Source organism: Carcharodon carcharias, chromosome 17, assembly GCF_017639515.1.
Source record: "Carcharodon carcharias isolate sCarCar2 chromosome 17, sCarCar2.pri, whole genome shotgun sequence".
In the NCBI taxonomy this organism is placed as follows: Eukaryota; Metazoa; Chordata; class Chondrichthyes; order Lamniformes; family Lamnidae; genus Carcharodon; species Carcharodon carcharias.
In genome coordinates, this window is record NC_054483.1 from 20,616,782 (window position 1) to 20,644,534 (window position 27,753).

Consider the following 27,753-nt stretch of genomic DNA (forward strand, 5'->3'; position numbering starts at 1 on the left):
GCTGCAAAGTGCATCCATCTGGGTACCAGCTAAGGACAGGATGAGGGGGTGCTGCCATAAGTACATACAATCAAAAGTACAGAAACAGGCCATTTGGCCCCACTAGCCTGTGCTGATGTTTCTGCTCCACAAGAGACCTGTCTCGCTCTACTTCTTCTAAGGCTATCTGCACATCCTCATGAAGTCTCCGACCATTCCTGGGATCACAATGACAAATGGACAATGGGAAGAGACCAGCTGGCAGTCAAAAGATCATTCACTGCATGAGTCACCAGGAATGAGGGGGTAAGCGATTTCAGGCATGCCAGACTAAAGGGGGCTAATTTTGAAAGGAAGGGACTTTGCAACAGCGCCTGAACATTGCTCAGTTTGCAATGAGGTGAGCAGGTGATTAAGTTTGAGGAAGCAAATGGGGAAAATCCTTTCTTTTACATTAATATGACCCATGTAAATACCCATCCTGGAAAAGTCACCACAAATTCAGTCCCAAGTGCTCAGTCTCAAGCTCAGTAGCAAGATCCCTGCAGCCCCAAAACAGCCACCACCAGGTCGGCAGCTTTCACAGTTCACTCATTAATTCAGACTTAGCAACGAAAATGCTGTTTAGTCGGTGTAACGATCAGAGACCAAGGCAAGAACAGAGGTTGTTTTGTGCAGGGTGGGCAAACTCCTAATTCTTCACTTGATCTTCTTGCATCTTGGAAATATTATGAAAACTTGTTAAAAAAAAATAAGCAGAATAGAAATTCTCCCAACAGTAAAAAAAAAAGAAATCTGTACATTTAATATCTCAGAGTTTTCTTTCCTGCTTCTCTTAACTCTGGCTGGGGATTTGATCCATGCTCCCAACTGTTGCCTCACCCAAGTGTTTTATTCTTTATGTTTTTCCGCCATCACTCCTTGTGCTCACTCACCAACACTGGCTTCCATTCAGGCAAGGTCTCATCTTTAAAATTCTCATCCTTATGTTCAAATCCTTCGATAGCCTTGCCCCTCCCCCCGCTTTCTCACTTTCTCCTGCCGAACAAGCGTCGGAGATATCTGCGCTCCTCTAATTCTGACCTCTTAGGTGTCTCTGATATTAATCATTCCAGGGAACGGCTGCGCCTTGAGCTGCCTCAGCCGTACATTATCCCTCTAAACTTCTCCACTTCCTTCTCCATACCTACCTGTTCGAATGAGCTTTGGGAAATTTGTCCAAATATCCCCTCAAGAGGCTCAGTGCCAAATTTAGTTTGCAAATACTACCGTGAAACACTGTGGGATCTCTTACTTCATTGAAGGACTATATGCAAGTATGTTCTTGGAGTTCAGTGTTAGATGGCTGTTCAACCAAGGAGAGCATCACAATCCACATGCATACATTTTTCAAATGGGATCCCTAGATACTGATCAGGAGTGGGAACCTCACCCTCCCAATCCAGGGTGGCAGAGTCGATTGGGTTGTCTGTGGCTGTCCTGGCTTAGTTCCAACACGGGACAGATCAGAAATCCAACTTAGGATCTTCTGGTCTATCAGGAAGCTTCAACACTGAACCAAAAGAGCTTGGATATTTGCTGCACTGCAGTCCCAAACTCAGAGGAACAGGAGGGGGAAAAGAAAAGCATATTTTTGTTAGCATCCAGTGGAAACTTATTCCAATTCTGTCTCGAAATTGTGAATATTTATATTTTTAGTGACTGAACACTGGACTTTTATTCTTTGCTGATAAAAGAATTTCTGTGAGTAGCTGCTTTGCTTCAGGGCTGTTCCATTCTGCTGCTTCTCCTAGCTGGGGTCTATCGAATGGCAATTTGAATATAGCCTTTCATTCATTCATTATCATAGAGTTGGGACAAAAGCTTAGTGTTGAGGTACTCAAAGTTGTGCTGTCAGAACTTCCTCCGTTTTAAACCTAGAGGGTTTGCGAAAATACACCAGAGTGCCAAGAGTAAAATGTAGCATGCTTTGTGACCAACAATAACCAACAGTATCAGTGAAGTAGTCTGGAATCTTAATGGGTTATGTACAAAACTGGTTATTTGCTGACAGAGGAGGAAAAAGAAAATGTGTGTCTTTATGCAACTGACATTTTGCTCGTCTCTGTTCCAGCACTGTCTTTCCTCCTTTGTCACTATGACTCACTTTTTCTCATGGACTGTGCCTGTCTTCGTTAATCACTTCTCCTGCCTCCTTTCTGTCAATCTGCCCTTCCTTCTATTTCCTGCATTGTCTCCTACTGAGCGAGTATCTCTAATGTTTGTATGATTCACCTTTTCCTGTATGGCCATCACACACACTTCTCTTTCTCTCTCACCGTTTTACTTTTCACTTTTCAGCTCTATTTCCTTTTGATCTTTTTTCTCCTTTGACTCTGTTGCTGTTGTGTATCCTCTCCGTAAATCCACTTCACAACCTGACTTCACTGCTCGTGTTTAATTTCCCAGCTTCTGGGAGAGGGGCTCAGAAAATAAGGTAAAATGAGGGCTGCACAGAGCAATGAGAACAAGCTTAGAGGGGTTTACCACATGCCTGCACTCAAGGAGAGCTAAGGTTTGGGGTCAGGGAAAATAAAGAGGCAGGGAACTAGGCATATGCCAGGCGAAAGAGATGTTGATAAGAAACTAAAAATGTAAGTTAAGTAAATAAGTGGAGATTGACCATTTGGAGGTGTGCAAGAGAAAACCCAGTACCTCCAGTCTGAGGAAATTTGAGGGGCTGGTAAATAATAAATAAAGGGCTCTGTAGCAAAAGGCACTTGTTAAATTTGTGATAATTAATACACCAGAACCTGAATTGGGGAATTTTCCAAAGGAGGAGCAGAATGAAAGGTAGCAAGGACACTTCAGGCAGCCTTCAAACCTAGCCCACACTGATGGAGTGATGGCTGAAAGGACTCCAAATGGAAAGAACTTTAAAGGAAAAGGCTTGTGTTGCTCTTGTGCCTTTCACAAGCACTGGGCATCCCAAAATGCTTCCAAGCCAATTAAGTACTTCTGAGGTGCAGTCACTGTTATAGCTCTTTTGAGCATGGCATTCTCTCAGTATCAGACTGGAAAATCAGCCCAGGTTACATGCTCAAGGCTCTTGCGTGGGATTTGAACCAATAACCTTCTACTACAAAGGCAAGAGTGCTACCCACATGCAGGAAACGCAGCAGCCAATTAGTGCAGACTATGCTCCCACACACAACAATACAACAATAACTGGATAATCTGTTTATTTGATGCTGATCGATGGATAAAATATCAACCAGGAAATTGGGGATAATTCCCCTGCTCTTGTTTAAAATAGTGCCTGGGATCTTGTACGTCCACCTGACAAGGCAGACAGGGCCTCAGCCTCCAAAAGATGGCACCGCCGACCTTGCAGCATTCCCTCAGTATTTAAATGGGACATCAGCTTTGATGTTTACGCTCAAATCCTGGAGTAAGTCGTCAGGGGAAAGAGGACTCCCTCCAACTGAGTCATAGCTCAAACAGTCTGTGCCATCGAACCTGTCACGGATTAACTGGGAACAGGATGGGTGGCTTGAGAACCAGAAACAAATCAAAACTAAGGTAGGGTGCATTGTCGTGAGGTTAGACCGGAGGCACATTATTGCAGCAGTGTGTCCCATGCCCCAGCACCAAACACCACTCACCTTAACAAGCAGGTGGAAAGGAAGAGAGGCACGTGTGGTTATTGTGCTAAAGGCAATGTTACCATTATTAACAGAAACCTTTTTCCATTTTTCAGGGCTGAAGAACTCGTACCTTGCCAAATTTGCATCAGGTTCAGCATTGGGCTGAGAGAATTAGATTCCATTAACGTTTTATTTTAAGTCTAGTCGATGGAACTAGTTCCTCAGCTTAGTGACTGGCACACTGCTGCAACTCTGCTCATTGTTTCTCCAATCTTTGCTGTTCCTCACAAACTGCAAAAACACCCTGCATTGAAATGCTGACTCTCAATGTCTCCTCCTCTTACTCTGCCTTCCCAAGAGCTCCAAAGTGTGGGAATGTCTCATTTTCCCCAAAGCCTTGCCTTCTTCCTACAAACTTGGCATTGCGCAAACACAGAGTCCTGATTTTGTCAACCTTTCGACTCTGCCAGCCCCTCACCTGAGTTTATCAATGATAAAATTATACAAAATGTTGTTGCACTTATAAACCACCCTTCACAACCTCAGAATATCCCAAATGCTTTAAGAAATATGACTGAAGTGTGGTCACCATTGTAATGTATGAAACAAAACAGCCAACTTGCTCACAGCAAGCTCAGGCATACAGCAACTTGATAATGACCAGATAATCTTCTTTCGCTATGCGGTTTGAAGAATGTATATTGGCCAGATGGCGAACTCCCTTGCTTTCCTTTGAAATAGTGCCATGGGATCTTTTGCATCCACCCAAAAGTAAGACATTATATCTCATATGCAAGATGGCACCTCAGGCAGTGAGGCACTCCGTGAGTACTACACTGGATTGTTAGCCTAGACTAGCTACTCAAATCTCCGGTGCGGTACTCGAACCCACCTGAGACCCAAGAGGGCTATCACTGAGCTATGACTGACATGGTTATTACAAAATATTAACCGTCCTGTCCATTGTATTCTCCTTCTCCAAGGTGCTAGATATCACCCAATTAGAAAGTAAAACCATTTTCTGATGGATTACCATGGTGAGAGGTCTGAAATGGACTATCTGGTGTGGTGTAACATTGGACAAAAGAGATATCTCAGGTTCAAGCAGCCTAACTTACGCAGAGTTAGGCCACTGTAGTAACAAGATGTGCTAAATTTAGCTGCAGGGATTCAGGGCGAGTGTGCAAAAGGCTTGTTTTATCCCAGTTCCTTCCCTCTACCTAAAACACACAGTTTGCTTTCCCTTTATACACATTAAAGATTTATTTAGGTTCTGGACTGGAGTTAAGTGCAGAGTAGAATATTTCAGCATTTAAAGCCACAGGCTCCCAACTATAAAAGCAGGTCAAAATAAATGAGATAACAAAATTCCATGACCACAGGTCTTTTAAGTTATTGACATAACATGAACCTCTGGATTACTAGTCCAGTGACGTTACCACTATGCCACCATCTCTCCTTCAGAGACTAAAGAGCTGAGTCCTGTTCTTATATTCATAACTGTGCTTAGAAGTGGCTGGTCAATTTCCTGCTGTAACCTGGGGCCCTCTCCACACGTTTGCATTCCCTGAGAGTTTAAGAGTAAGTGCAAAACTGCAACATTGAAACTAGTTGAGACAAGCTGCCTGGATTCCAGGGCTGGAACTGGTGACCTTCTGGTGTGCAGGGCCCAGTCCCACATCACGCATTGAACCTTTAGCCCATGCTGCTAAAAACATTACCAAGTGTTAATTCAAATGGGACAGGATAGATAGTAGGGAGAAAAAAAGTGGTATTTGTTTACAAAATTCCATGGGCACCACTTTAGTAGATCAAAAAGTCACATTGGTCTCATTTAAATGCTTTTTATTTATATTATTTTAAATACATGTGAGGTAAACCTTACTGGTGCCAGTTTAATTCCCAGACTTTCCACACCTCTTTGAACAAGGTTAAAGGCACTGCAGTACCGACATATTCTGAAATGCTTGGCAGAGGGAGGCAAAATGACAGGAATCAGAATTCTTCAACAGACCGTTAACTTCTCTGCAAGTTGATTTAAAACTACTTTTCGTGCTACGTCACATAACTCTTACCCCAATTCATGCTTCAGAGACACATCATGCTCACATGTGCTTTCAAGGAGACCTCTGGTACATTGCCAATAGCCCATTCTCCATCTGCGAGTCTGACAGCGAGTATCGGTAGGCTCTTCGGAACACATCACAGCCAACCTTGTTCTCTGCCCAATGCTCATGCTGGGGGTGGGGGCGGGGAGTTGAGGGGATCATCCAAAGATTCTGATCAGGAGTGAGAGCCCTACATGAATTTTCCCACCAAGCCAAGAACTGCTGAGCTTATTGGTAACTCACTCTGAAACCGCAGTTGAGATCGACTATGACACCTGACACCTTTTCATATGTACGGCACGCTGAATAGAACTGGCGTGGACACCTGGCTTTTACTCTCAGCTTTCTAAGTTGGCATTAGCCAGTTTAAATGGAGGTGCAAGTCAAGGAAACAGAGTAAAGAATCCCAACTGTTGCACTGCGCAATCCACAAAGCGAGTGCCACCCCCTGGTATGCAATGCGCTAAGTTCCTGAAGCCATCGAGTTTAACCCAACCATCTGGTCAACAAACCAATGCAAGCAACTATCTCATGAGAGACAGAGGTTGTTTCCCCTTCTGAGAAAGTCTAGGACCAGAGTGCATAACCTCAGAGTAAGGGTTTGCCTATTTAAGATAGAGATGAGGAAGAATTTCTTGTCTCAGAGGGTAGTGAATCTGTGGAATTCTTTACCGCAGAGGGCTGTAGAGGCTGGGTTGTTATGTATATTCAAGGCTGAGATAGACAGATATTTACTCAGTAAGGGAATCAAGGGTTAGGGGGAAAAAGGCAGGAAAGTGGAGTTGAGGATTATTGGATCAGCCATGATCTCATTGAATGGCAGATCAGACTTGATGGGCCGAATGGCCTACTTCTGCTCCTGTATCTTATGGTCTCATGCCAGTGGTTCGCAAGGGTGGATATGGCAGATACCTGCCAAATTCTCATGGATTAAAGCCCTCAGGCTCAATGAATTGCCAACCTATAGAGGGCCACTATTAAGGACAAGACCATCAAGAGTTGCCTGTTGTGTGCATTAGCTGGGTAAAGAGCTGGAAGGACAAGTGATCACCTTTACCAAGTACTTTCTCAAACTTGAAAATCAGCCTCAAGTAAATTTGAAGACTTAAGACTCTTAGGACAAAAACTGACGGAGCACTGTCTCATGGATTGAAGTGAAGGGAAACAATAAGGCGGCATGCCAATACTTATTCAATCTTTACAATAAGATTGGTGCAAAAATGGCAAGCAGGCTCCATGCCTAAGATTACCTTATGTTGCATTGTTTGTTGCTCCCAGCTCATGGAACTTCTTACTGCAGCCTCTGGATTGTCGTGCTCACTCATCACCGCTCAGCTATAGTGAGGCGCCTTGTGGCTGCCAAGGCGAGGGAGAGCTTCCTGAAGGGGAGCCCTCCAAGAGTCAGCAGAATCCAGTCGTGGCTCCTGAGAATGGGGGGGCCGACCCAAGATTGGCAAGTGACACAGAATAAAGGACAACAACCCAAATTATCTTTACGAGACAAACTTCCATTCAAAATAAAATACACCCACCCCTGGTTACAGGGGGCAGAAAGGCAGCTCAAAGGCCACAAATAAATGCTGGGGTTTCTAATTTACTTGAACGCTTACTCTGTATGAAACATTGACTAAATCGTCTAAGTAACTTGTGGATCTCTCCTGCATGGCATGCCATCAGGCAGGGTTAGTTAGTATCAGCAGGGTTAGTTAGTAACAAGGTGCAGAGAGTCAAAATCCCAAGCAACCCCTTATCACAGAACCCCAACAATGCCACAGTGTGCTGCACCAGAGTGATGGAATGTGGGCCCTCAGCCTGTACTTTGCCACATGGTGAGCTACAGGTTTCAATTGTGCCACTGTGAGTAGCAGCCATGTGGACATCACTGACTGTAAGATAAAAGAATTTGCGACATGAACGCCTGGCAGTGAAAACATAAAATGCTGGAAAAACTCAGCCAGTCCGACAGTTTCTGGAAAGAGAAAGAGAGTGAGGTTTCAGGCCTATTCCCTATCATCACAACTGGTAAACATTTGAGAGGTAACCGGTTGTAAGCAGGCAAAGGTGAGTTGGGAGGAGGTGCGGTGCAGATGAAGGACAAAAGGGAAGAACTGTGATAGAATAGATGACAGAAAAGATTAAATAATAAAAGGGATGATGGTGCATGGCAAAGGGAAATGGTACTGGGCCAACGGGAAAAAAAGATGGGTCCACTGGAGGAGCGAAAAGTAAGAGCATAACAGTCATTGACACCTGTCGTCCTAAAAACTGGGGGCAGAAATTGTGATCTGAAATTGGTGTCCAACTCGTTGAATTATGAAGACTGTCAAATGCCTTTGTTCCTAAAGCTCACATTTATCTTCGTTAGAAAAGTGGAGGAGGCTGAGGACAAAGAAGTCCAAGTAGGAGCGGGGTGGAGCATTAAAAAGACAGGCAACCAGAAGTTCAGGGTCATGCTTGCAGACTAAAAGAGAAGTGTTCTGCAGGCCGGTCACCCAACGTGTTTAGTCTCCTCTGACACTGCTCCAATGAAGCTTGAGGAACAACACTATGTCTTTTCGTGAGGGCCTTGGGCTTCCAAACTCGAGTCCAACAATTTCGGCTCATACTACTGCTCTCCATTTTTCCTGAAAGCAACTGCTGGGAATGATTCTACTGTTTACAGCCCCTCTCTACCCTTTGATTATTTACTTGTCCCATTCCCACCCTCTTGTTGTACTGAACCATCATTCCTCGAGTCACTTACTCTCCCTGCCTTTTAACCTATCTCGAGAGTTTACTTTTCATTCTTGGCTCCCCCACCCCTTTCCCTGCCTCTGCACTTCCTGAAAACCTGTTACATTGCCAACTTTTTCCCATTCTCACGAAAGATTGACCTGAAAGGTTAACACTAATTCTCTCTCCAGATACTGCCTGACTTGCTCAGTGTTTCCATCATATTCCATTTTACTTCAGATTGCCAGCGTTTCCAGCGGTCTGCTTCTGCCTTTGTAGCAGTTATTTTAGCTGAGGTTCACCCTCCTGCATGGAAACTATGATAACCCAGCCTCCCAATACCATGCAAAGATTTCCATGTCATAGGGTCATAATCATTGTGGCACAGGAGGCCATTCAGCCAACTGAGTCCATGCCTGTAGAGAAATCTATCACTCAAATTCCCCTAATCTATGCCAGTCATCCTACAACTTCACTTGTCTCAAATGCTTGTATAATTTCTTTTTGAAATCATCCAGTCTCCACTTCCACCAACCTTGTAGGCAGAGAGTTCCATCTCCATAACGCTCAATGTGGAATAAAGTTGTCCGTCACATCCTCCCTGCATCTCATGCCCAAAACCTCAAATCTGTGCCCTGAAGTCCTTGCACCAACAGCTGGCGGGAACAGCTTTTGCCTGTACTGTGCTGTTATGTGCCGATTCCCATCGCAGGCAACATCAATAACTGATAGGCCACAAGTGGGGAGGTACGTTGAAGCAGCAAGCTAGTCAAGGGCAACAAGTAGAGGGGAGATAGGACCACATTACAAGTGCTGCAGATTTAAGTCCAAGCCCCATTAGATCCCAGTGCAATACTGCTTCACAAACACGTTCAGCATAGCAACCACTCCAAACCAAATCTCCCTTTTTAAGCTACAGAACTAATCTCTCACAAGCAATTTATTGGATGTCAGTTTTTCCACCAAATGCAGTTCCCAAAGGTAAGTATTAAACTGAAGCTGGGTAGCTGTATTTAACCACTGAAACTGCTCCTAAGTAGCCTGGTTTGTGAGCAATATGTCAGTTCAATTTTTAAATTTCCCAATTGGAAACAAAATGGTTTTCTCTTCCTAATGAAGAACAGTTATTACATAATCAGGAATCAATTCCTTAAATATTTCAGGTAAGAGTTGGGGGGGCGGGGGGGAAGAAGACGACAGGGAGAATTTAAAACCCATTAGTTTTTCCAGGAAATCAACTAGTTATTTACACTGTAATAGTAATAATGATTATCAGTTATGAAATATTCCTTCAATAATTTTATTCAGTGCGAGACTAAATCTGCGACGATAGTCAAGTGGTCCTCAGACTGCCACCACGTTCCCTCCCCAGCCCCTGCAAGTAAAGTGCTTGATCCTGTGTTTAACATGTTAACCATTTGCTGCTCACAGCACTTAACATGTGTAGTGCTGTTCACAGCAAGCAGAGAAAGGAACCACAAAATACTTAGCTGAGCCTTCTCTGTAGGCGGGAATGCCCATGGACACACAACTCTGGTCCCAGCAGTTTTCCATTTCCTGCTTGCACTCCCAGCCAAGCTGTTAATAAGAAGATCTTCTGAACAGCAATCTACTCATGCCCTTGTGCATTTACAAAATTGGTAGGGGGAGGAGGAGGAGGAGGGGGGGGCGGTTAGAGCAGGGGTCAAACATGTTAAATTACATAATTTCCTTCATTGAACAAATGCAGATAACGTTGACAAGGTTGAAACCAATGCCAAGTATTGGCCTAAAATTCTCCCCCACAGCAGTGAAATCAAAATGGAACATTCAATATACACAAATCCTGAAGGGGGTAGATAGGGCAAGTTTGTTTTGATAAGTGGTGTCCAAACCTTCTCTTTGCGTACATCAAAAATTCTCATATTACTTGTCCATTACTCATTCTGCATGGTTATGTTGTACAGATAGGAGACGAAGCTTACACAGCAGCACGCCAACTTCACATGGTTCCAGCAACGTTAAAATGTCTTCCGGTGGATTGCACGCGTCCCGTCCTCCTCATACTCTTTCTTTGACACCCACATTTTCTTAAATGTATCCAAGGAAGCGAGGATCGATCCACTGTGGGAAGAAAAGAATTCAAAGAACCTGGATTTTAAAAACAATGAGCCACGGACCCAGATGATTCAACGCTTTAAGGCACAGCAGGCAGTAATATTAACGAGAGAGGCACCAAGTTCTTTCTGCTGCTTGTAGAGCTATCTGGTCACAACCAGGATATTAGAGGTTGCTATATTACTGAGTTTTAGTATCCCTGGCCTAGGGAGAGAGAGAAAGTTGAACCAAGTTTCAAACCGAGGGTCTATCATTTTTTCTTCTCTGTTTGGGGAATGTAGGCGTCACTGGCAAGGGCAGCATTTGTTGCCCATTGCTAATCATCCCTGAAGAAAAGGTGGTGAGCCACTTTCTTGAACCACTGCTGTCCATGCAGTGTAGGTGCTGTCAACATTGCACCTTGTGGACAGTACGGTATGCTCTAGGATTTTGAATCATTGACAGTGAAGGAACAGCAACATATTTCCAAATCAGAATTATGTGGGGCTTGGGGTGGTGTTCCCATGCACCTCCTGCCCTTTTTCTTCTAGGTGGTAGAGGCCCCCAGGTTTGGAAAGTGCCGTCAGCCTTGGCAAGCTGCTACAGTGCATCTTGTAGACGGTACACACTGTTGCCACTGCATGTCAGTGATGGAGGGAGTGAGTGCTTAAGTTGGTGTGCACGGTGCTGATAAAGCGGGCTGCTTTGTCCTGGATGTATTGAGCTTCAAGTGTTGTTGGAGCTGCACTCATCCAAGCAAATGGAGGTAATTCCATCACATCTCCTGACTTGTGCCTTGTAGATGGTGGGGAGTCAGGAGGTGAGTTATTCACCACAGAAGAGCCTCTGACCAGCTCTTGTAGCCACAATATTTATATGGCTAGTCCAGTTCAGTTTCTGGTCAATGATGACCCCCTGTAATGTTGTTGTTGGGAATTTTATAATGCCATTGAGCATAGAGAGAATGTGGTGAGATTGAAGTTGGCCATTGCCCAGCACTTGAAAGGCATACAAGTTTCTTGCCACTTATTAATTCAAGCCTCAATGTTGTTCAGGTCCTAATGCATGCAGGTGCAGAGTGCTTCATTATCTGAGGAGTCAGAAATGGAACTGAACACTGTGCAAGGGTCAGCACATGCTCCTGTCAGATCTTACGATGGAAGGATGATCATTTGATGAAGCAACTGCAGATGGTTAGACCGCTGGCACTGCTCTGAGGGATTCATGCAGAGATAGCCTGGAACTGAGATGACTGGCCTCCAACAATCACTACGATATTCCTTTCTACGAGATATGATTCAAGCCAGTTTGCCTCCTGATTCCCATTCACTTGAATTTCGACAGTGTTTCTTGATGCCACACTCGGTCAAATGCTACCTTGACATCAAGAGCGATCACTCTTACCTCTGAAATTCAGCACCTTTGCCCAGGTTTGGACAAAGGCTCCAGACATTTCAGAACCTAAACGGCATCAGGGAACCAGATGGGCGTTTATGGTAATCCGCTAATTTCACAATCACCACGACTCATTCTTTTTATTCCAGTTTGCTTAATAAATTGAATTTAAAATTCCCCAGTTTACACGGCGGGTTAGAACCCCCATCTATGGAGCATTAGTCCAATCCTTGGGTGACCAGATGTCTCGTTTTTCATGAAACATCCCGGTGTCTCGACAATTTTTCCAAATTGCTCCAATGACCCGGTTTCCTCTTCACTTTCGCTCCCGGGAGTCCCCTCCCCTTCACCCTGTTCCTTATGTTCCATCTGCTGTTGGCAAATCCAAAAATAACCCCTCTTGTGCTTTGGTGCATTTTCAGAACTGGAATGCCAACCGTGCATACCCGCATGCACAGAAATGTTCATCACTGGCATCCAGAACTGGGTGCAAACTTTTTTGTTCCCCTTGTTCGCCAAGTGCCAACTGGCAATCCAGTCAGAATAATCTGAATGGCCACTCAGAGATACCATGGGCGCGCTGGTGTGAGAGCATTATTGGGGCCTAATAGAGGTTACTGTTTTCTGACCTTCAGAGTATGGGTGGGGCTGTGAGCCTGAGAAACAACGTTGTCATTCAGGCTGTGCTGGTTTGCAGATGGCTGAGGGCATGGACTATGTTTGTTAGAGATACAAAAAGCAGAGTGGTGAGTGTTTCTCAGCACAAAGCAAGTCGTTTGGAACGTGGGGAAGCAGGACTCAGTCTCACTGGAGCCTGGACTTGTTATGGTTCAAGTTCAAGAGCTTGGGAAGGCAGAAACAATATCCAGTGCATCACATGAGGAAACACTTCCTGCTCCTTGAAAACTGCCAGGCACTTCATGGCTTACTTTAGGACAGCAGTCACCTTATTTACCGACTAGGGTCCAGAGCATTTAAGTTCTTGAGTGAGGAAGTTGGAAAGAATTTGCTTTTTACTGAATTGTGTGAAAACACTCTTGCTGTTTGAAATGATTAGGTGAAAAATCACTCTGAAGGCGACTGAATGCAAAATGTTTGTGAAATAATTGGGGTAATGGTGCTGGTCGAAAATTATAGGAGGTCAAGGGGGTTACTTACCCCCATGACTCCTTTCAGTTCATCCCCATGATCACCTGGGAACTGGGAGGCAATCAGCCTCTGGTTGATGACAGAAGCTGGACAGCAGCGTCCGCCAACTGCAAGCTGCACTCGGAGAGGCAGTCGGTCAGCACCCATCGGTAAACCACCAATCAGCACTGAGGAAGGTGACAAGCAAGTTTGGTTGGGCCAAGCTTCTCATGGCAAGATTGCCTTCTTTGCTGCTTGAGACTCTGGGTGCAAACAAAATCTTCCACATTTGGAAATCCAGCTTCTAGCTTAAATGTCTATTGTTTGAACCTAGTGTGCAAATTGAAGTAATGAATGAAGACTGGTCTAACCATTGTGCCCTGTTTTCCCAAGGCTTTTCAATGTGTTCCAGTTCTGACTTTTAAAATTTGGTCACCCTATCCACATCCCTGGATGACAACCATTCTGTTGCCATTCCTGTATATCCTGGCATCAGCAACCCTTGGAGTCTGCCTCTTACCGACAGGCTTTGGGTGGTGGTTGTAAGGGAGCTTTTTGTTTTTAGAAAGCAAAACAAAAAAGGAGAAACCAAATAATGAGCTTTGAACGAATGAATAAATTTTAACTGTCTGACAGGTTTTAATTAAAGTAGAATTACAAATTGTGTTCCAACTGAAAGGAGGGAAATTCATTTTTAACTAAGCGCACTGCAGCAATTCACTCACTGCCCCTGGCCCTATATACCAAGCCTCTAGGTGTGAGCGATTCCCCCATCAGCTGGGCTCACACCACTCCTGTGGCTACAGAGGTCCAGAGAGAAAAGTGAGTTTGGGTCATTTTAACTCAGGTTCTAACTGGCATAAAGCAGCCAGTGCTTTATTGGGACAGAGAACTGGGGGCTTTTCTCTGCAACTGAACATTTGGTGGGCAAGCATAGAGGGAGCTCTATGCTGCACGTAACCCAGACTACATCCCTCCGGGAAACATGATGGGACAGTACAGAGGGAGCTCCACCTAGTTTTGAATCTGACCTGGGCAGAAAACTTAGATTCCAAGGCAACAACATCCCTTAACTCACTCCAGGCAAATTGAATCAAAGCCGCTGCCTCTTCAAATACCTGGATCCCAACTCATGCAAGCACTTACCCGATCCACGTGGAGTACAGTCTTTCCTGTGGTGCGGAGATCTGCAAAGAAACACAAATTTGTAAACAACTAGCGTGCATTACAATAACTCCAGCACCTGGCTATCAGGCAACAAGTTAAAACCTGCACTCATACCTTTATTTTCACGTCTTTCGGAGCCAGCTTCTTCACCTCACTGAGTAACCGGTCACCAAAACCTGAAAAGCAATAAAACTCAGATTGAGGCTCTTCCAGTGTTTTGGGGTGGGAGTTTCTGGTCGATCCTGCTGGAGTGGAGACTGCGGTCGCAGTAACGATGTGCAGTGCGCTTCCATCAGCGGGAGAGCCCAGCTATCCCTCAGACTTGTTTGAGGGAATGGTTTGTGTGGTGGGGGGAGGGAGGTAGGGGGTGGAGAGGGGAGGGGGGTTGCGTGGGGTGGGGGACAATGGAAGCCGCATAGCGCCAGAGCACCCTCAAGGCCTCTGATGAGTTTAGTACATCTTTCTGCATTCCCGGAGGCATGGGCCAGTCGACTTTTCTGGATCAGACTGAACAGCAAGTACCATCCGCCTCAGCAAAGTCAACACATGCAGAGTCTGTGACTGATCACGTGGACTATCGGCATAAGCCCCTCCGGCCTGTACAGTGAGCGTACTTGAGGAAATCAGGTCAAGCCAAGGATTTAGTTTTTCCGATTACAACGAAGATTTTAGTCAACTGATGCTGGGTGGCATTTGGCTTTTATCCCATAAACATGGCCTTAAGCTGTCCTGCTGATATCTATCTGTTGGCTAAAATATTCCCTTCTGAATACTCCTTGGAGCTCAGTCCCCAGTGGGAATGACTTCGCAGCAGGAAACTGTCTATAAGTCTGTATGAACTCAGGTGCTCTTCTGAGGTTGAGACTGAAGCACACAGTCCTGGAGGAAGCTTCATACTGCACCTGAACCAAGAATGCTTACTCTGCTATTCTACAATTAGGAGCAACATCTTGCAGCATTCTGTAGCCCTCTACCAAGATTGCAGCCTTTAAATGTTATACAAAAGAAACACAGAAGGAACCACTGAGTGTGCGCCAATTCACTTTTAAAGACCACTCCAGTTAGTCCCATTCCCCTGATCCTTCCCCATATCCCCGCACTTCTTCATTAAAATATTTATCCAATTCCCTTTTGAAGACTCCTTTTGAACTAACAACCGCCACCCGATGCCAGCTTCACAGATTCATGGGAATATTTTGAAATACACACTGGTATAAAAGTCATCTACAGTTAGATGGAACGCATCCTGTGAGCACCTTTGAACAGGGTGGAACCTCCAGAGAGGACAATATTGCAGAATAACGTCCTGCGCAGGTCCATGTCTGACTTCTGAATAGCAAAGGCCAGCACTTCATGTATTCCTTCACTCTCGTCTCCGATCAGGTCAGGCTTAAAGAGCAACTCTGGGGCTCGGAATCGGGCAGGTCCCACCTGCGGCAGCCAACAAACAAGAGCTCATTAGACATGATGATTAAATGCCACATTCGCACAGATTTACCTGTAATTGGGCAGCTTTAAGGTATGTTTTGATCTTGTCAAGCAGCCAATAATTATTGAGTTGACGTTTCGAGTCCTCATGACCCTTCGGGGTCATGAGGACTCGAAACGTCAACTCTTTTCTTCTCCGCCGATGCTGCCAGACCTGCTGAGTTTTTCCAGGTAATTCTGTTTTTGTTTTTGTTTTTGTTTTGGATTTCCAGCATCCGCAGTTTTTTTGTTTTTAGCCAATAATTATTTATGGGACAAACTGTGAATTCAGCCTGTAATAGCTTGCATGCAAACATCCATAGGCAATGACTTTATCAATGGAACCAGCGCTTTCATCATCGTGTGCGGTGCCAACACGACAGGTCCCAAGATCAATTTTTTGGCCGAATTAGATAACTTCAGTCAGGCCAGAAACCCTAGGCTATGGAAAGGATAAAGACATCAGTCAGGATTTCCACTCATGATGACGATCATATGATTCTGCTGCATACGTGCAAGTCAGGCAAGGACAAGATAGGAGTTGGATGATGCCTTGCATATCAAATTGCCTGCTGATGGTCACCATGCAGGTTCAGACATGAAGAATGACCACTCGCATGAGTTCCAGGAGGATTGTCAGGGCGGACAGGATTGGATTCTTATGTAACACAACACCTACAGGAGATTAGTGATGATAAACGGAGAGCGATCATGATGCAAGGGATTATATCTCTCCAATCATTGTGTGACCAAGTTGTGGTAACTATTTTTCCAACAGTACCTCTAAAGTGCTCCCGTCAGGTAGGGTGTACTGTGCTTTCTCAGTCTCTAACGTCTCATCTTTCTGTGGGTTTATAGAAAGGTAACAGGCCCGCTGTAAAGCAAAAAAAATTACAATTTTTGCCCAAACCACAGTACTTGAAATATATCTGCTGAAATACAAATATCTGTGTGCAAGAGAACAGTCTAATTGTCATTTACAAAGCATTGAAACATTACAATCGACTGTATTTAAAACCTAACTTGTAGCTGCAATTGGCACGCAGACACATTGCGCAATCTCCGTGATGGGGATCTGTGTCGGGTTTGTGATGGGTTTTCTCTGTGGAATGATGCTGTATTCAAGTTCAAGGGTGTGCAGAAGCAGTGCTGAAATCACTGACTCACCAGTGAGGAATAGCTATAAAAAGAACTGTCAACATCGTACAAATCCCAGGGGTGAGACATGCAGTTGCAAGCTGTGTGTCTGAAGAGTCATCTCACGCCACATAATATAAACACGTTAAAAGCAATAAGCTTGGCTCACCATGGTGAGCAGCTGAATCACAAGAAAGTGGTCAGGGTTTTGCACTGTGTGTGTGTGCACCTTGTCTTCTGAAATGGGGAGTGGGGAATATCAGGCCAAACAGTGCAGCAGTCAAAAACATTGAACCACCCGCACCCTGTCACATGCACCTAATGATCTAATGGGAAGCAGAAGTACATCCTCCTGTAGAGTATTAAGATATACATAGATCTGTAAATAAACGTGAATGGTTTTTACAAATAACAGTCTATGCAGCATTCTTAGAGTAACAGGCAAACCCAAAAGAAACCCCCATCTAGACCCCGAACCCAAGACAAAACCCATCAATCTGTGCTAACATGGGTGTCCTCAAGTTACTGCCAGGATAAGCGCTAGATTTGGTGCCACCCCAAACACCCCCCTCACCCCATCATAGATTTATGGAAATGAGACTGATCCAGGGGTAACCATTTTGGATCATGATCCCATGACTTGCAGGCGTTGGGTGAGGTTTAATGCCTCGGTGAAATAAACAACTGATAGACTGACTCACCAGATGCAACAATGCTCATTTGGACAAGGGGCGAGGGCTTTCCCGCTACCATCTGTAAAGCTAAGGGTTAACATCAGCAACACCTGATACTGATGTAACTGTGATGTAATGTCACATGAAGAAAAGACTGAGATCTAATGGGAAGCAGAAGTACATCCTCCTGTAGAGTATTAAGATATACATAGATCTGTAAATAAACGTGAATGGTTTTTACAAATAACAGTCTATGCAGCATTCTTAGGATAACAGGCAAACCCAAAAGAAACCCCCATCTAAACCCCAAACCCAAGACAAAACACCATCCAAAAGGACAAGGGAAACAGCCACATAGGACCACCAGCACCTCCAAGCTCCACACCATCCTGATTTGGGCATATATTCCCATTCTTTCACCACCACTGCTTCACAAGTCCTAGAACTTCCTAGCTAGCAGCGCTGTGCGATTACCTGCACTACATGGACAGCTGAAGGTCATGGCTCACAGCACCTTCTCAAGCACACTTGGTAATGGAGAATAAATGCTGGCCTTGGCAATGATGCCCACACTGCATTTATGAATAAATTAGAAAAAAGTGCACCCACCTCTTTTATTGTTTTGACAACCTCAAATTCTGCAGTTGTGTGGAAGTCGTACCCTTCTTTCCTGAGAAGCAGGCGCAGGTAGCGGGATACATCCCTACCAGCTACATCCACCCTCATGATTGAGTGCGGCATGGCAAAGCCCTCGTAGATTGGGACAGCGTGAGTGACACCATCCCCCGCATCAAGCACTACGCCTGTGGTCCGGCCTGTGGCATATCTGCAGGTAGGATGGAGAAAATTTATTGACAGTGCAGGGTCACAGTGTTCAAGCACCAGGAATATTTAAGAGAAAGGCTGCTATCGTTTTGAGTGACTTAAAAATCCAGCCACATGGTGACTTAGGTGCCATGGAGCCACTTGATACAGGAAGAGGTCAAAGTCAACCTCTAGTCAGTGCTGAGCAAACTATCATAACTCAGGGCAGTGCAGCACTTGGGTCTCAACAGTCTTGGGGTGGAGGTAAAATAAAACAGATAGCGCTTCTGCCCTGATCAAGTGACTCCTGCTGGGAATGCATGCATAAGGGCATCAGGTGAGGATAAAATGAGGTTTGTTCAGGGCACCCTTCACTCACAGCTAGCCTGGCAAGATAAAAACTGACCACTTTGGATGGGTTTCTAAAGGGCTGCTGGTATCCATGGAGCTATATCCCAACGAGAGTCAGTCTGTTCAGGGGAAGAGGACAAAGAATTGGGAACACAAAGGCATCAAGGCTTTTACTTTTCATACAAATTCCTTCACTCGTGTTCCTTGTTGCAATGCAGTTCAAAACTCCCAACCACAAACAAGTCAGAAAATACGGAAATACTAGTTCAATTTAGGCAACTTACAGACTCAGAACAGCTTGCATTGAAATGAAAAGTGCAGGGGCGTTAAATGACTCAAAAAACACCTCCGCTGCCCTCTCCCGGTTTTTGCTTGGATTTAATGGAGCTTCTGTGAGGAGCACTGGATGCTGCAATACAAAGAGATCAGTTTTGTCCTGGGTTACCAACAACACGGGTGGAAGATTAGCAATGCTCAGATATTTATGTTTCTCCTCTAAAGGGACCTTCATGATCAGAGTTTAGGGTAATCTCAATCCAGCTCCTAGCAGGCAAGGGTCCACACCAATCTCACTCGTGGGAAAGAAAGATGACACACACGCGACCTTTGGAGGTTGGGCTGATGTCCATGGTTGGGGGAAGGAAGAATAGAGAAAGCTTTGCACTCTGCCATATCTGACCTGGGGAACATTTGATGGGCCGTGCAGAGTGAGCTTTACCGTGCATCATTACAGTGGTGTGCCTGACCTGCAAGTGCTTCACGTTGACTTTGATGGCTGAATAGAAAGCCAATTAGTTCATCCTGCCTGTGCCAGTTCCTTGAAAGAGGTACCCAATATGTTACATTCCACTCATCTTTCCTCAGAAGAGAAGTTGTTACAGGGTCTGAGTATACTCAGGCTTCCACGGAGCATCTGTTTCTGCCAACCTTTCACTAAGTGCACTCAAGAGCATCATAATTCAGTGGGCAAAAAATTCTCATCCTGCCTCTGGTTCATTCGCACATCACCTGAAATCTGTACTCCCTGGTTATTGACCTTCCTGCTCGTGGGAACAGTTTCTTCCTATTTGCTGTGTCAAACCCTTTATAATAATTTTGAACACCTTATTAAAACTTGCCTTAACTTTGTCTGCTCTGAGGGCAGCAGTACTAGCTTTTCTTGCCCTCTCATCCAACTGAAAGCACTCAATGCTGGTTCCTTGCTTTTGTACTCGATGCTTCTCTTTATAAAGCTTACAGCCCTTGTTTATAACAAGCAACAGCCAAGTTAACTTGTCCTGCCAGCTATAATGCAAAGCGTTCCAAACATCCTGCATCTTGTATGGTGCAAAATCAGGCAAAAAAATGCAATACGTAAAATGGAAGCTTAAGTTCGCTTGGAAACTGTCGCGCTGCCGCTCCGAACATGATTTTGCTCCTTTGTAGCAATCACATTCCTCCCCAATTTCTTGCTCGGAATCTTTGGATCAGCACATCACCCAAATTTCAGGCAGGGCTGTGGCTTGGATTCTCGGGTCAAAGCTGCTGTGAGACAGCAGGCTAGGAATTACAGTGCCGTTGGGCTCAATTCTCAGCCGTAGCCAAGACTAGAAAAGGAAGGTTCCAACAGGTAACTGGACCTGGAGCAATTACTGCGGAATATTCCTCCACAGACAACTTTACCAGGAAGATACACAGCCCGATGTGGCAGGCAGCCTTCAGACTAATCCCTCAAAGTATTAACTTGGAACCGTAAGGATCATTTGTGCTGTTCCGTTCGATTCAGTGCAGAGCGGGTCTGGCTTTACTCTGATGCAAACCATGGAGTCCGAACGAGGCGAGAAGTCGTCCAAGTTGTGCTACGTCAAAACCCCAAGGAGGTGGTTGGACACCATTAGGACATCACACCCTGTCTTAACTGCAACCAACACGAAGTTTGCGGTTGGGTGCTGATTCAAAAGTCTGTTTAAACTTTCCTTTGAAAATTTAAAGAAGTGATACCACCATGTGTCTCCATTAAAGGGTAATATTTGTTTAGGTATTGGGGAGTGAAATGTGGCGCTTCAGCACAGGCACAGAAACTCTCCCTTGGGAAGGAGCCAAGGTGGAACCAGGACTTTTAATGAGAACTGAGAGTGGTACCCATCCTGCAGCCCATTTCAATACAATTGACCATATTAAAGCATCAATGCCAAAACTGCAATCAGCTTACAATTACGCAATACCTTTAGAGTGTCTCACATTAGAGTTGGGGAGCGGAGGGGGGTGGGGGGGGATGGTGGGTCAGACTACAACTGAGGTTAAGAGGTGGCTGAAGGGAAGATTGAAGAGGCTGGTTTTAAGGCAGCTTTTCAAGGAAGAGTGACAACAGCTGGGTGAAGGTTCAGTCACTAGTATTAAGAGTACAGAGAGAAAGCGTGAGAGAAAGTGAGAGCACAGCAATCAAGTGTGGAAAGAGCATTGGGTGCCAGAAGAAAAGAGGAGGGGGGAGATCTGTGGACAAGCGAGTTCAATGCAAGGTGGGAGGAGGGAACTTGTAGATGAGAATTTTGTATTTAATACCCAGAATGTGGAGAATAGTAAGGCAATGGCTGAGAGATTATTAGGACTTCTGTGAGATATTATCGAAGAGATGGACTACTTAATAGTTTGAAGTATGGGATCATCAGAATTACGCAAGGGAAAGTGAAAATATATCACTATTGCAATACAAACACTCACTTCCTCAGAGAAGGTCTGCAGTTGGTCCTTGCCGTAAACATACTGCCAGATTCTCTCCATGTCATTCCAGTCTTGCACAATGCCGTGTTCCATGGGATAACGGATTGAGAGCAAACCTCGGTGCTCCTAATGTGGGCAGGAGTAGGAGATACGAGGATGAGAAGAACAAAATTAGCACACACAAATAAACAGACGACTGAAACATTATCTCCCCACCTCCCCAGGGACTGTCCTAAGGTGCTGAATCTTGCTGGGTGCCAGCTGCCTTCAGTTACTTTTCTTAAGTGCTTAGTGATGTGAGCAGTGTTGGATGATTCAAATAAGGAGGGCAGTGCAGAGTCTGAAACGGTCCTCCAATCAACATGCTTTCCTGAAGGCGTCACTGGGTCAAGAAGGGGCACTGTCAGTGACTGCAACCTTCTCACTGCTGAGCAAACTCAGTAAGTACCAGCAATAAAACATGGGGGTTTCTGGTTCTGTATAGGTCAGGGCCAGTTATCAGAGTTACCAGCAAAAAACATAGTTTTCCTAAGCAACTTTCAGCAAAGGGCTTGGAGCCAAAGACCAGAGACAAGAAGCATTGCTATGACTCAACAGCACAGGAGAACACAATAATAATATACACGACACCACAGCAATCGGAAAAGTCAGTCCATATCCGCAAATCTACACAGAGAGCCATTGATCTTGTCCCTGCAGCCAGGGAACTAGTACAGAATTAATGCAGGGCACCCCTCCTCAAAGTAAACACAGGTCTGTCTAGTTTCCTTCTGCTTTGCAAGGCCACTTAACCGCAGCAAAAATTTAACTTAAAAAACTTCATAAAAATAGCAGAGTTAAAATAATCATGCACACTTGCAAAGCAGTGTCATTCACAACATTGTCCAGGGATGAACCATTACCCAGGTCTGCTTTGTGAGTCTATGTACTACAGATGACCAATGGAATTGAAAGGCTGGATAGAGTAAAACTATAGGAGGTGAGTCCAGAACAAGGGGCATTAACTTTAAAATTACAGCTAGGTCATTTATGGATAATCTGAGAAAATACTTCACACACATGGTGGTCATGGAAATCTGGAAAAATCTTGATAAACCAGCAATATTTGAGGCTGGGGGTTGAACTGAAAATTTCAAAGCCGAGATTGACACACTTTTGTTCGGCAAGGGTATTACAGTTTACAAGCCAAGGTGGGGTAGGTGGAATTAAGACATGATAAAATTGAATGGTGGGACAGAGTTAGGGACTGGATGACTTACTCCTGTTCCTTATCCTTCAGCAGAACCACTGACTCATGGGAATTTAGCATTCAATCCGCAGGTCGCAAACCGATATTCAGGAAAGAGATAAAGGCTAAATGTTCAACAAAGTTTCAAACATTACACAAGTTACGTGGAGTTCCTGGGAGCGGAAATGCAGCAAGTCACTGTTAAGAACTTTGTTCACCTGCAAAATAAAGTTTCAGGGTGGAGAAAAATCTTCAGCTTCATGACATTTCTGTAAGCTCACAGTTGCTTGTTCTACAAGGAAGGCTATTTTAATTGTCAAAGTGGACATCTGGAACCAGCACAATACCTCAGCTTTGGGTCCAATGAACAGATCGCCCTCCAACGCTCCGGCCATCACTCGAACGTGCTTTGGTCGTCCCACACTAGGTCAAAACAGAATAATTGTTAATGCCCAGTGATGACACTGACAATTAGTGAGGCTTTGTTATGGATGGATTTGCTCCATCTGGAGCCACTGACTGATGCCCCCTGTTGCACAATCAGTTTAACCTGCATTTAATAACCATTTTATTCCAAGTACTTCCCATCCTTTCTTGACAGCACTAATGCTTACAAAGTATAGTTTGACAGGGAACGTACTTGCATGGACATTTTTCAGATATGAGATGGCACAGAAGCACAACATTGTCCTCCAGTGATACTCGTGCACATGCACACTTGCCAGAAGGACAACAGCCTGATTTATCCCTCAATAAAGAAGGGCAGTTACCTAGTTACTAGCTAAAGCTGCATAGTCAAGAAACAAAGCGCAAAGCCAGGGATGGAAGCTGGCATCTACTGGATAATTAATCAACTGAGCCGTCAGGGACCCCAGCACAAAACAACTCCTAACTGAACTAATTGTCAGTCGTGCTATGACAGGCATCAGCATTACTGGCATGTGTGAAATGTAAACATAAAAAGCAAGCGGAGTTTTTGGGGTCCATATAAACCTGGGGAAAGGAGCATGTTTGCAGCACAGTAGAAGGCGCTTTCCGTTACGTCCAATAATACTAGGTCTCATTCAGGAATGCTTGCAGCAGACAGTCCTTCCTGTTAACATCTCTCACTTGATGAACATAAAGATTTGACAGAAACAAAGTAAATGAAGAAAGCCTTCTAAATAGTCACACTGCACCATCAAGTGGACAAATGTATATGAACATACTTACTAATTGGGGAAACAGTACTTGGGTATTTGATCACCAGCAAATCCAGCTTTGACAACCCCTGAACCCTGGATAGATAAAAGAAAATATGATAAGAAAAGTTACTCAGTGCACAGGGAGCCTTTCAACTTTCCAACAAGTACAGCTCTCCCTTCCAGCATCTTACCCAGCTGAGCATTCATCATAGGACAAAGTAGTCAACATGTGCTATCAGAGACTGCTGCACCACAATCGTAAAAACACAATTCCAGACTGGTTCTTGTCCAGGATCCACATCAGCACATGCCAGCCTGGGCCAACAGACAGTGAAGAGGGACCAGGAACCCAGGCTGATTGTGCTCCCCTTCTCCTTTTCTCCAGCCCAGAGATACCAGATGAAGGATTGAACCTGGTCCTTGTGCTGTGGGGCCATCAAAATCTTACACAATAAGCGAACCCTGGAACAGCTGTACAAGATATACTTGGGAGCAATTTTTATGGGTTATTTGGGTCAAGCACAGTCCATCCAAGACTTCCACAGTGCTCTCATATCAGGAGAGACATAAACACCTTTTCAATATACCAGTGGCAATTTCAAAAATCTTTCTGATCTCCCTGCTCTCTCTCTCAAGCACACACCCAAACACAGAATAACAGGATTATGTGAACTGTCTATCATAAAACTACAGGATAGCAGAAGGTAAAGTAGATGGAACTTGGCCTGTTGTTCATTTAATAATTCCTACATAATATCTAATGAATGGCACAGGAGGTTAATTTGCAACACAAATTAAACTCTGTAGGACAGAGATGCAGGTTCAAATTGGCAATAAAGACAGAAAATGCTGGAAAAACTCAGCAGGTCTGCAGCATCTGTGGAGAGAAAAATAGAATTAATGTTTTGAATCCACATTACTCTTCTTCAGAGTAAAAGATCAGTTTGGAACTGAAATCTGAAACTTCTTGATACCAACAGCGATCAATACATTAGACTTCTGAGTAAAGCAGTGCAGCAGAAATCCTTGGAATTACACTGCTTAAAAGACAAAACCATGTGTTGTTTTGTACACTCAATGGCTTTAGCATCCTTTAATGTACACTGGGAAAAGTAAATCACTTCTGTACTGCCAAACCTATCATTATCTCTTTGCTTTTGAAGATGATGCTGCTATTTATAAAATCCAAAACTGCCAACCACATCATCATCATGCGGACATTAATTCTGAACTTAGCACTTGTCAGTTTGAACCTGTGCCCTCTTGCCCTAATGTCTTAGCTTGACATAAAACAGGGCTCTGAACTTTTGTTCTTCAAACCTTTTCCTTATTAAATTCTTCCATGACAAGTGCTGCCGGGTCACTGTATAATTAGTGGCAATATCAGCTAAAGCTGTTTGAAAATCAAAATAAAAAAAAAAAATCAAAAATCCAAAAATTATCTGGTGCTGGAAATGCGTAATTAAAACCAGCAGATTATGTATTTCTTTCCTCTCTCTTTCCTGAAGACCCAAACGTTGATCAAGATTCAATGGCTTCAGTATTTTGTCCAAGGGCTACTTCTCCTGTGTGAGCCATCAGAGAAACTAAAAGCCTGGAGGGAGGACTAAACAGGGCCAGGAAAGGGGAAGAGAAGAACAAGAGCAGAAGCAGGAATAGAGAGCAATCAGAAAATCATTTTCGCCAAATCTATCCTCATCCAACATGCACACTCGCTGTCCTTTTTCCAAGTATTTGTTTTCAAAACATTTGCAAAGTGAATTCATTACCAATCCCAGGTTGCCCAGAAAACTGAGTGAACCATTTCAGAGTACACGTAAAGCACTTTTAAATGCCAATCAGTGGATTTCATGCAATAAAAACAAAGTGCTGGAAAAATTCAGCTGATCTGGCAGCATCTGTGGAGAAGCAGAGTTAATGTTGATTACAATGTGAATGTTTTTCAAAAGAAGAGTCCTATTGGATTTGAAGTTTGAACACTTTCTGTCTCCACAGGCGCTGCCAGACCTGCTCAATTTTCTCAGCGGTTTGTTTTTATATCAGATCTCCAGCATCCGTAGCATTTTGCTTCGATACAAGAGGATTTGATGGTTATTTTTATTCATGATGGCAGTCCACAATGACCAGATTCATCCATTCCAGTCTGCATTTCCTCACATGGAAATGGCAATAAGATCCTGAATGACTTTATTATTTCTATTCATTCATGGGATGTGGCCATCGCTGGTGATTCATTGCCCATTCCTAACTGCCCTGGAAAAGGTGGTGGTGAGCTGCATTCTTGAACCAATGCAATCCATGTGGTGTAGGTACACCCTCAGTGCTGATTCTGACCCAGAATAAGTGAATATATTTCCAAGTCAGGATGGGGAATGCCTTGGAGGAAAACTTCCAGGGGGTGGTGTTCCCATGTGTCCGACCAGAGTTGCCAACCCTTCAGGAACAGCCTGGAGTCTCCAGAAATGGGAGATCAATCTCCAGTACACTGCTATGTGCAATCCTGGAGAAAAGACATCAGGACATTAAAAAAGATTTTTGTTTATCTTCTTTGAACATTTCTCTTTACCATATATAAAGATATTGGAAATGGGGCAAAAAGTCGTCACTGAGCTGACAGTCAAGCATCATCCAATTGGGCAATGAGTCTTTTTGCTTTCCAAGTGGCATAGGGAGGTGGTACACTATCAGGATGGATATGCTGACCAACTAGTAGCTGGAATGGGGTGGGGGGGAGCAAGTCATGTGATCAAACCTTATTTAATCACAGTTGGCAACCCTATGGCTGACTTGTCTCCCTTCCCCACCTCCCTGTCAATCAGGGCACTGAACAGGCTCCAGGAATTTGAGCTACTGCTCCTATGTTATTTTTGAAGACCCCAGGTTCTGGTAATGGTTCTACTGTTGTCAGCTGCACCTGTCAAAGCTTTCAAGGGATGTGGGAATCGCTGGCAAAGGCACCCTTCATTGCCTGCCTCTAACCGGCCTTGAGAAAGAAGGCGGTGGTGAGCCACCTTCTTAAACCGCTGCAGTTCCTGTGACGTGGGTGTACACCCACCGTGCTGCTTGGAAGGGATACCCAGGTGCTTGACCCAGCCTCCTCAAAGCCCACCTTGACTGATCACATTGTCAACACCACCTCTGCCAGGTCCTTTCTCGGTCATTCCACCTCTCCTGCCTTACACCCCAATCACAGGCCTGACTTACCTTTCGTTTGCTCCTCCCCCTGCCCCTGCACTGAGTTAAAACCTGTGACATCTCTTTACTTCCTCCAGTCTGGCCTGTCAAGTTAACTCTTGCTTCTCCCTCCATTCAGATGTTGCCCAGCCTGCTGAGTCTGTTCAGCATGATGATGCTCAATTTTTAAAAAAAAAATATATATTCCACCCCAGATGAAACTCTCACTGGTCAGTGAGAGTAGGAGTTTCGCTGACATCCCTTTGAGAGAGTGAAATAAGAGAGCTGCAATGAAAGACGACTATGCAGAGCCCTATGGGAGGGCTGGGGAACATTTGGTCAAACAGCACCAAGACTTTAACAGGCTGCCCCTTTTCTGTCGGCGAAACTAATGGGTGAGCGCAGGGACCATCCCTTTAAAGGCTGCTGGTGGCGGCCGGACCAGCCCCCAGATGGCCCCAGACTTCGAAGGCAACGAGCTGCTACTCACGTTATCGATTACGACGGGCTGGTTGGTGATTATATCGTACGAATCCATCGGCGAAATCGGTTTTCTTTCCTTCCCACCCCCGCCACCGACGCCGACTTCTGGACCGCACAACCCCCAGAAACCTGAGAGCTCACTCGGCGCCTGCGCAGACCCGGAAAAAGCCGCCCGCCAGCCCCGCCCTGCTGCGCCTGCGCAAACATGCCCCAACCAAACCACCACCCTCCTCGCGGCCGGCCGCACTGCGCCTGCCCGGCTCGTGTGTCCTGATGGGGCGAGCTTGCCCGAGCGACTCAGGGATTGGCAGAGCCATCCAACCAATAAACGCAAAGCCGCTGAGGTCGCGCCTGGGGATT

At 44.8% G+C, this 27,753-nt stretch overlaps 1 protein-coding gene across 1 annotated transcript; it reads right to left on the bottom strand.

The window, feature by feature from the left end:
• Positions 1 to 5,433: 5,433 nt before the first annotated feature.
• Positions 5,434 to 27,553, bottom strand: actr1b (actin related protein 1B). The gene is made up of 11 exons (XM_041210125.1): positions 27,401 to 27,553; positions 23,765 to 23,829; positions 22,900 to 22,975; positions 21,325 to 21,450; positions 18,909 to 19,033; positions 18,079 to 18,295; positions 16,440 to 16,532; positions 15,448 to 15,622; positions 14,306 to 14,367; positions 14,171 to 14,211; positions 5,434 to 10,528 (listed from the first exon to the last, which is right to left on the bottom strand). Exons 1-11 carry the CDS (start codon positions 27,446 to 27,448, stop codon positions 10,426 to 10,428), a joined length of 1,131 nt encoding a protein of 376 aa, XP_041066059.1. The 5' UTR covers positions 27,449 to 27,553; the 3' UTR covers positions 5,434 to 10,425.
• Between the last annotated feature and the right edge of the window lie 200 nt (positions 27,554 to 27,753).

Bases quoted from the DNA above. Each gene is read 5' to 3' on its own strand.
- actr1b (XM_041210125.1), bottom strand. From the start codon at position 27,448: ATGGATTCGTACGATATAATCACCAACCAGCCCGTCGTAATCGATAAC. The intron at 14,368-15,447 runs GTGCTCACAGGA...ATTGCTTTTCAG, and splicing joins AGGTTCCACCCTGTTCAAAG to GTTTTGGTGACCGGTTACTC. The intron at 10,529-14,170 runs GTAAGTGCTTGC...TTCTTCCCACAG, and splicing joins CTGTACTCCACGTGGATCGG to TGGATCGATCCTCGCTTCCT.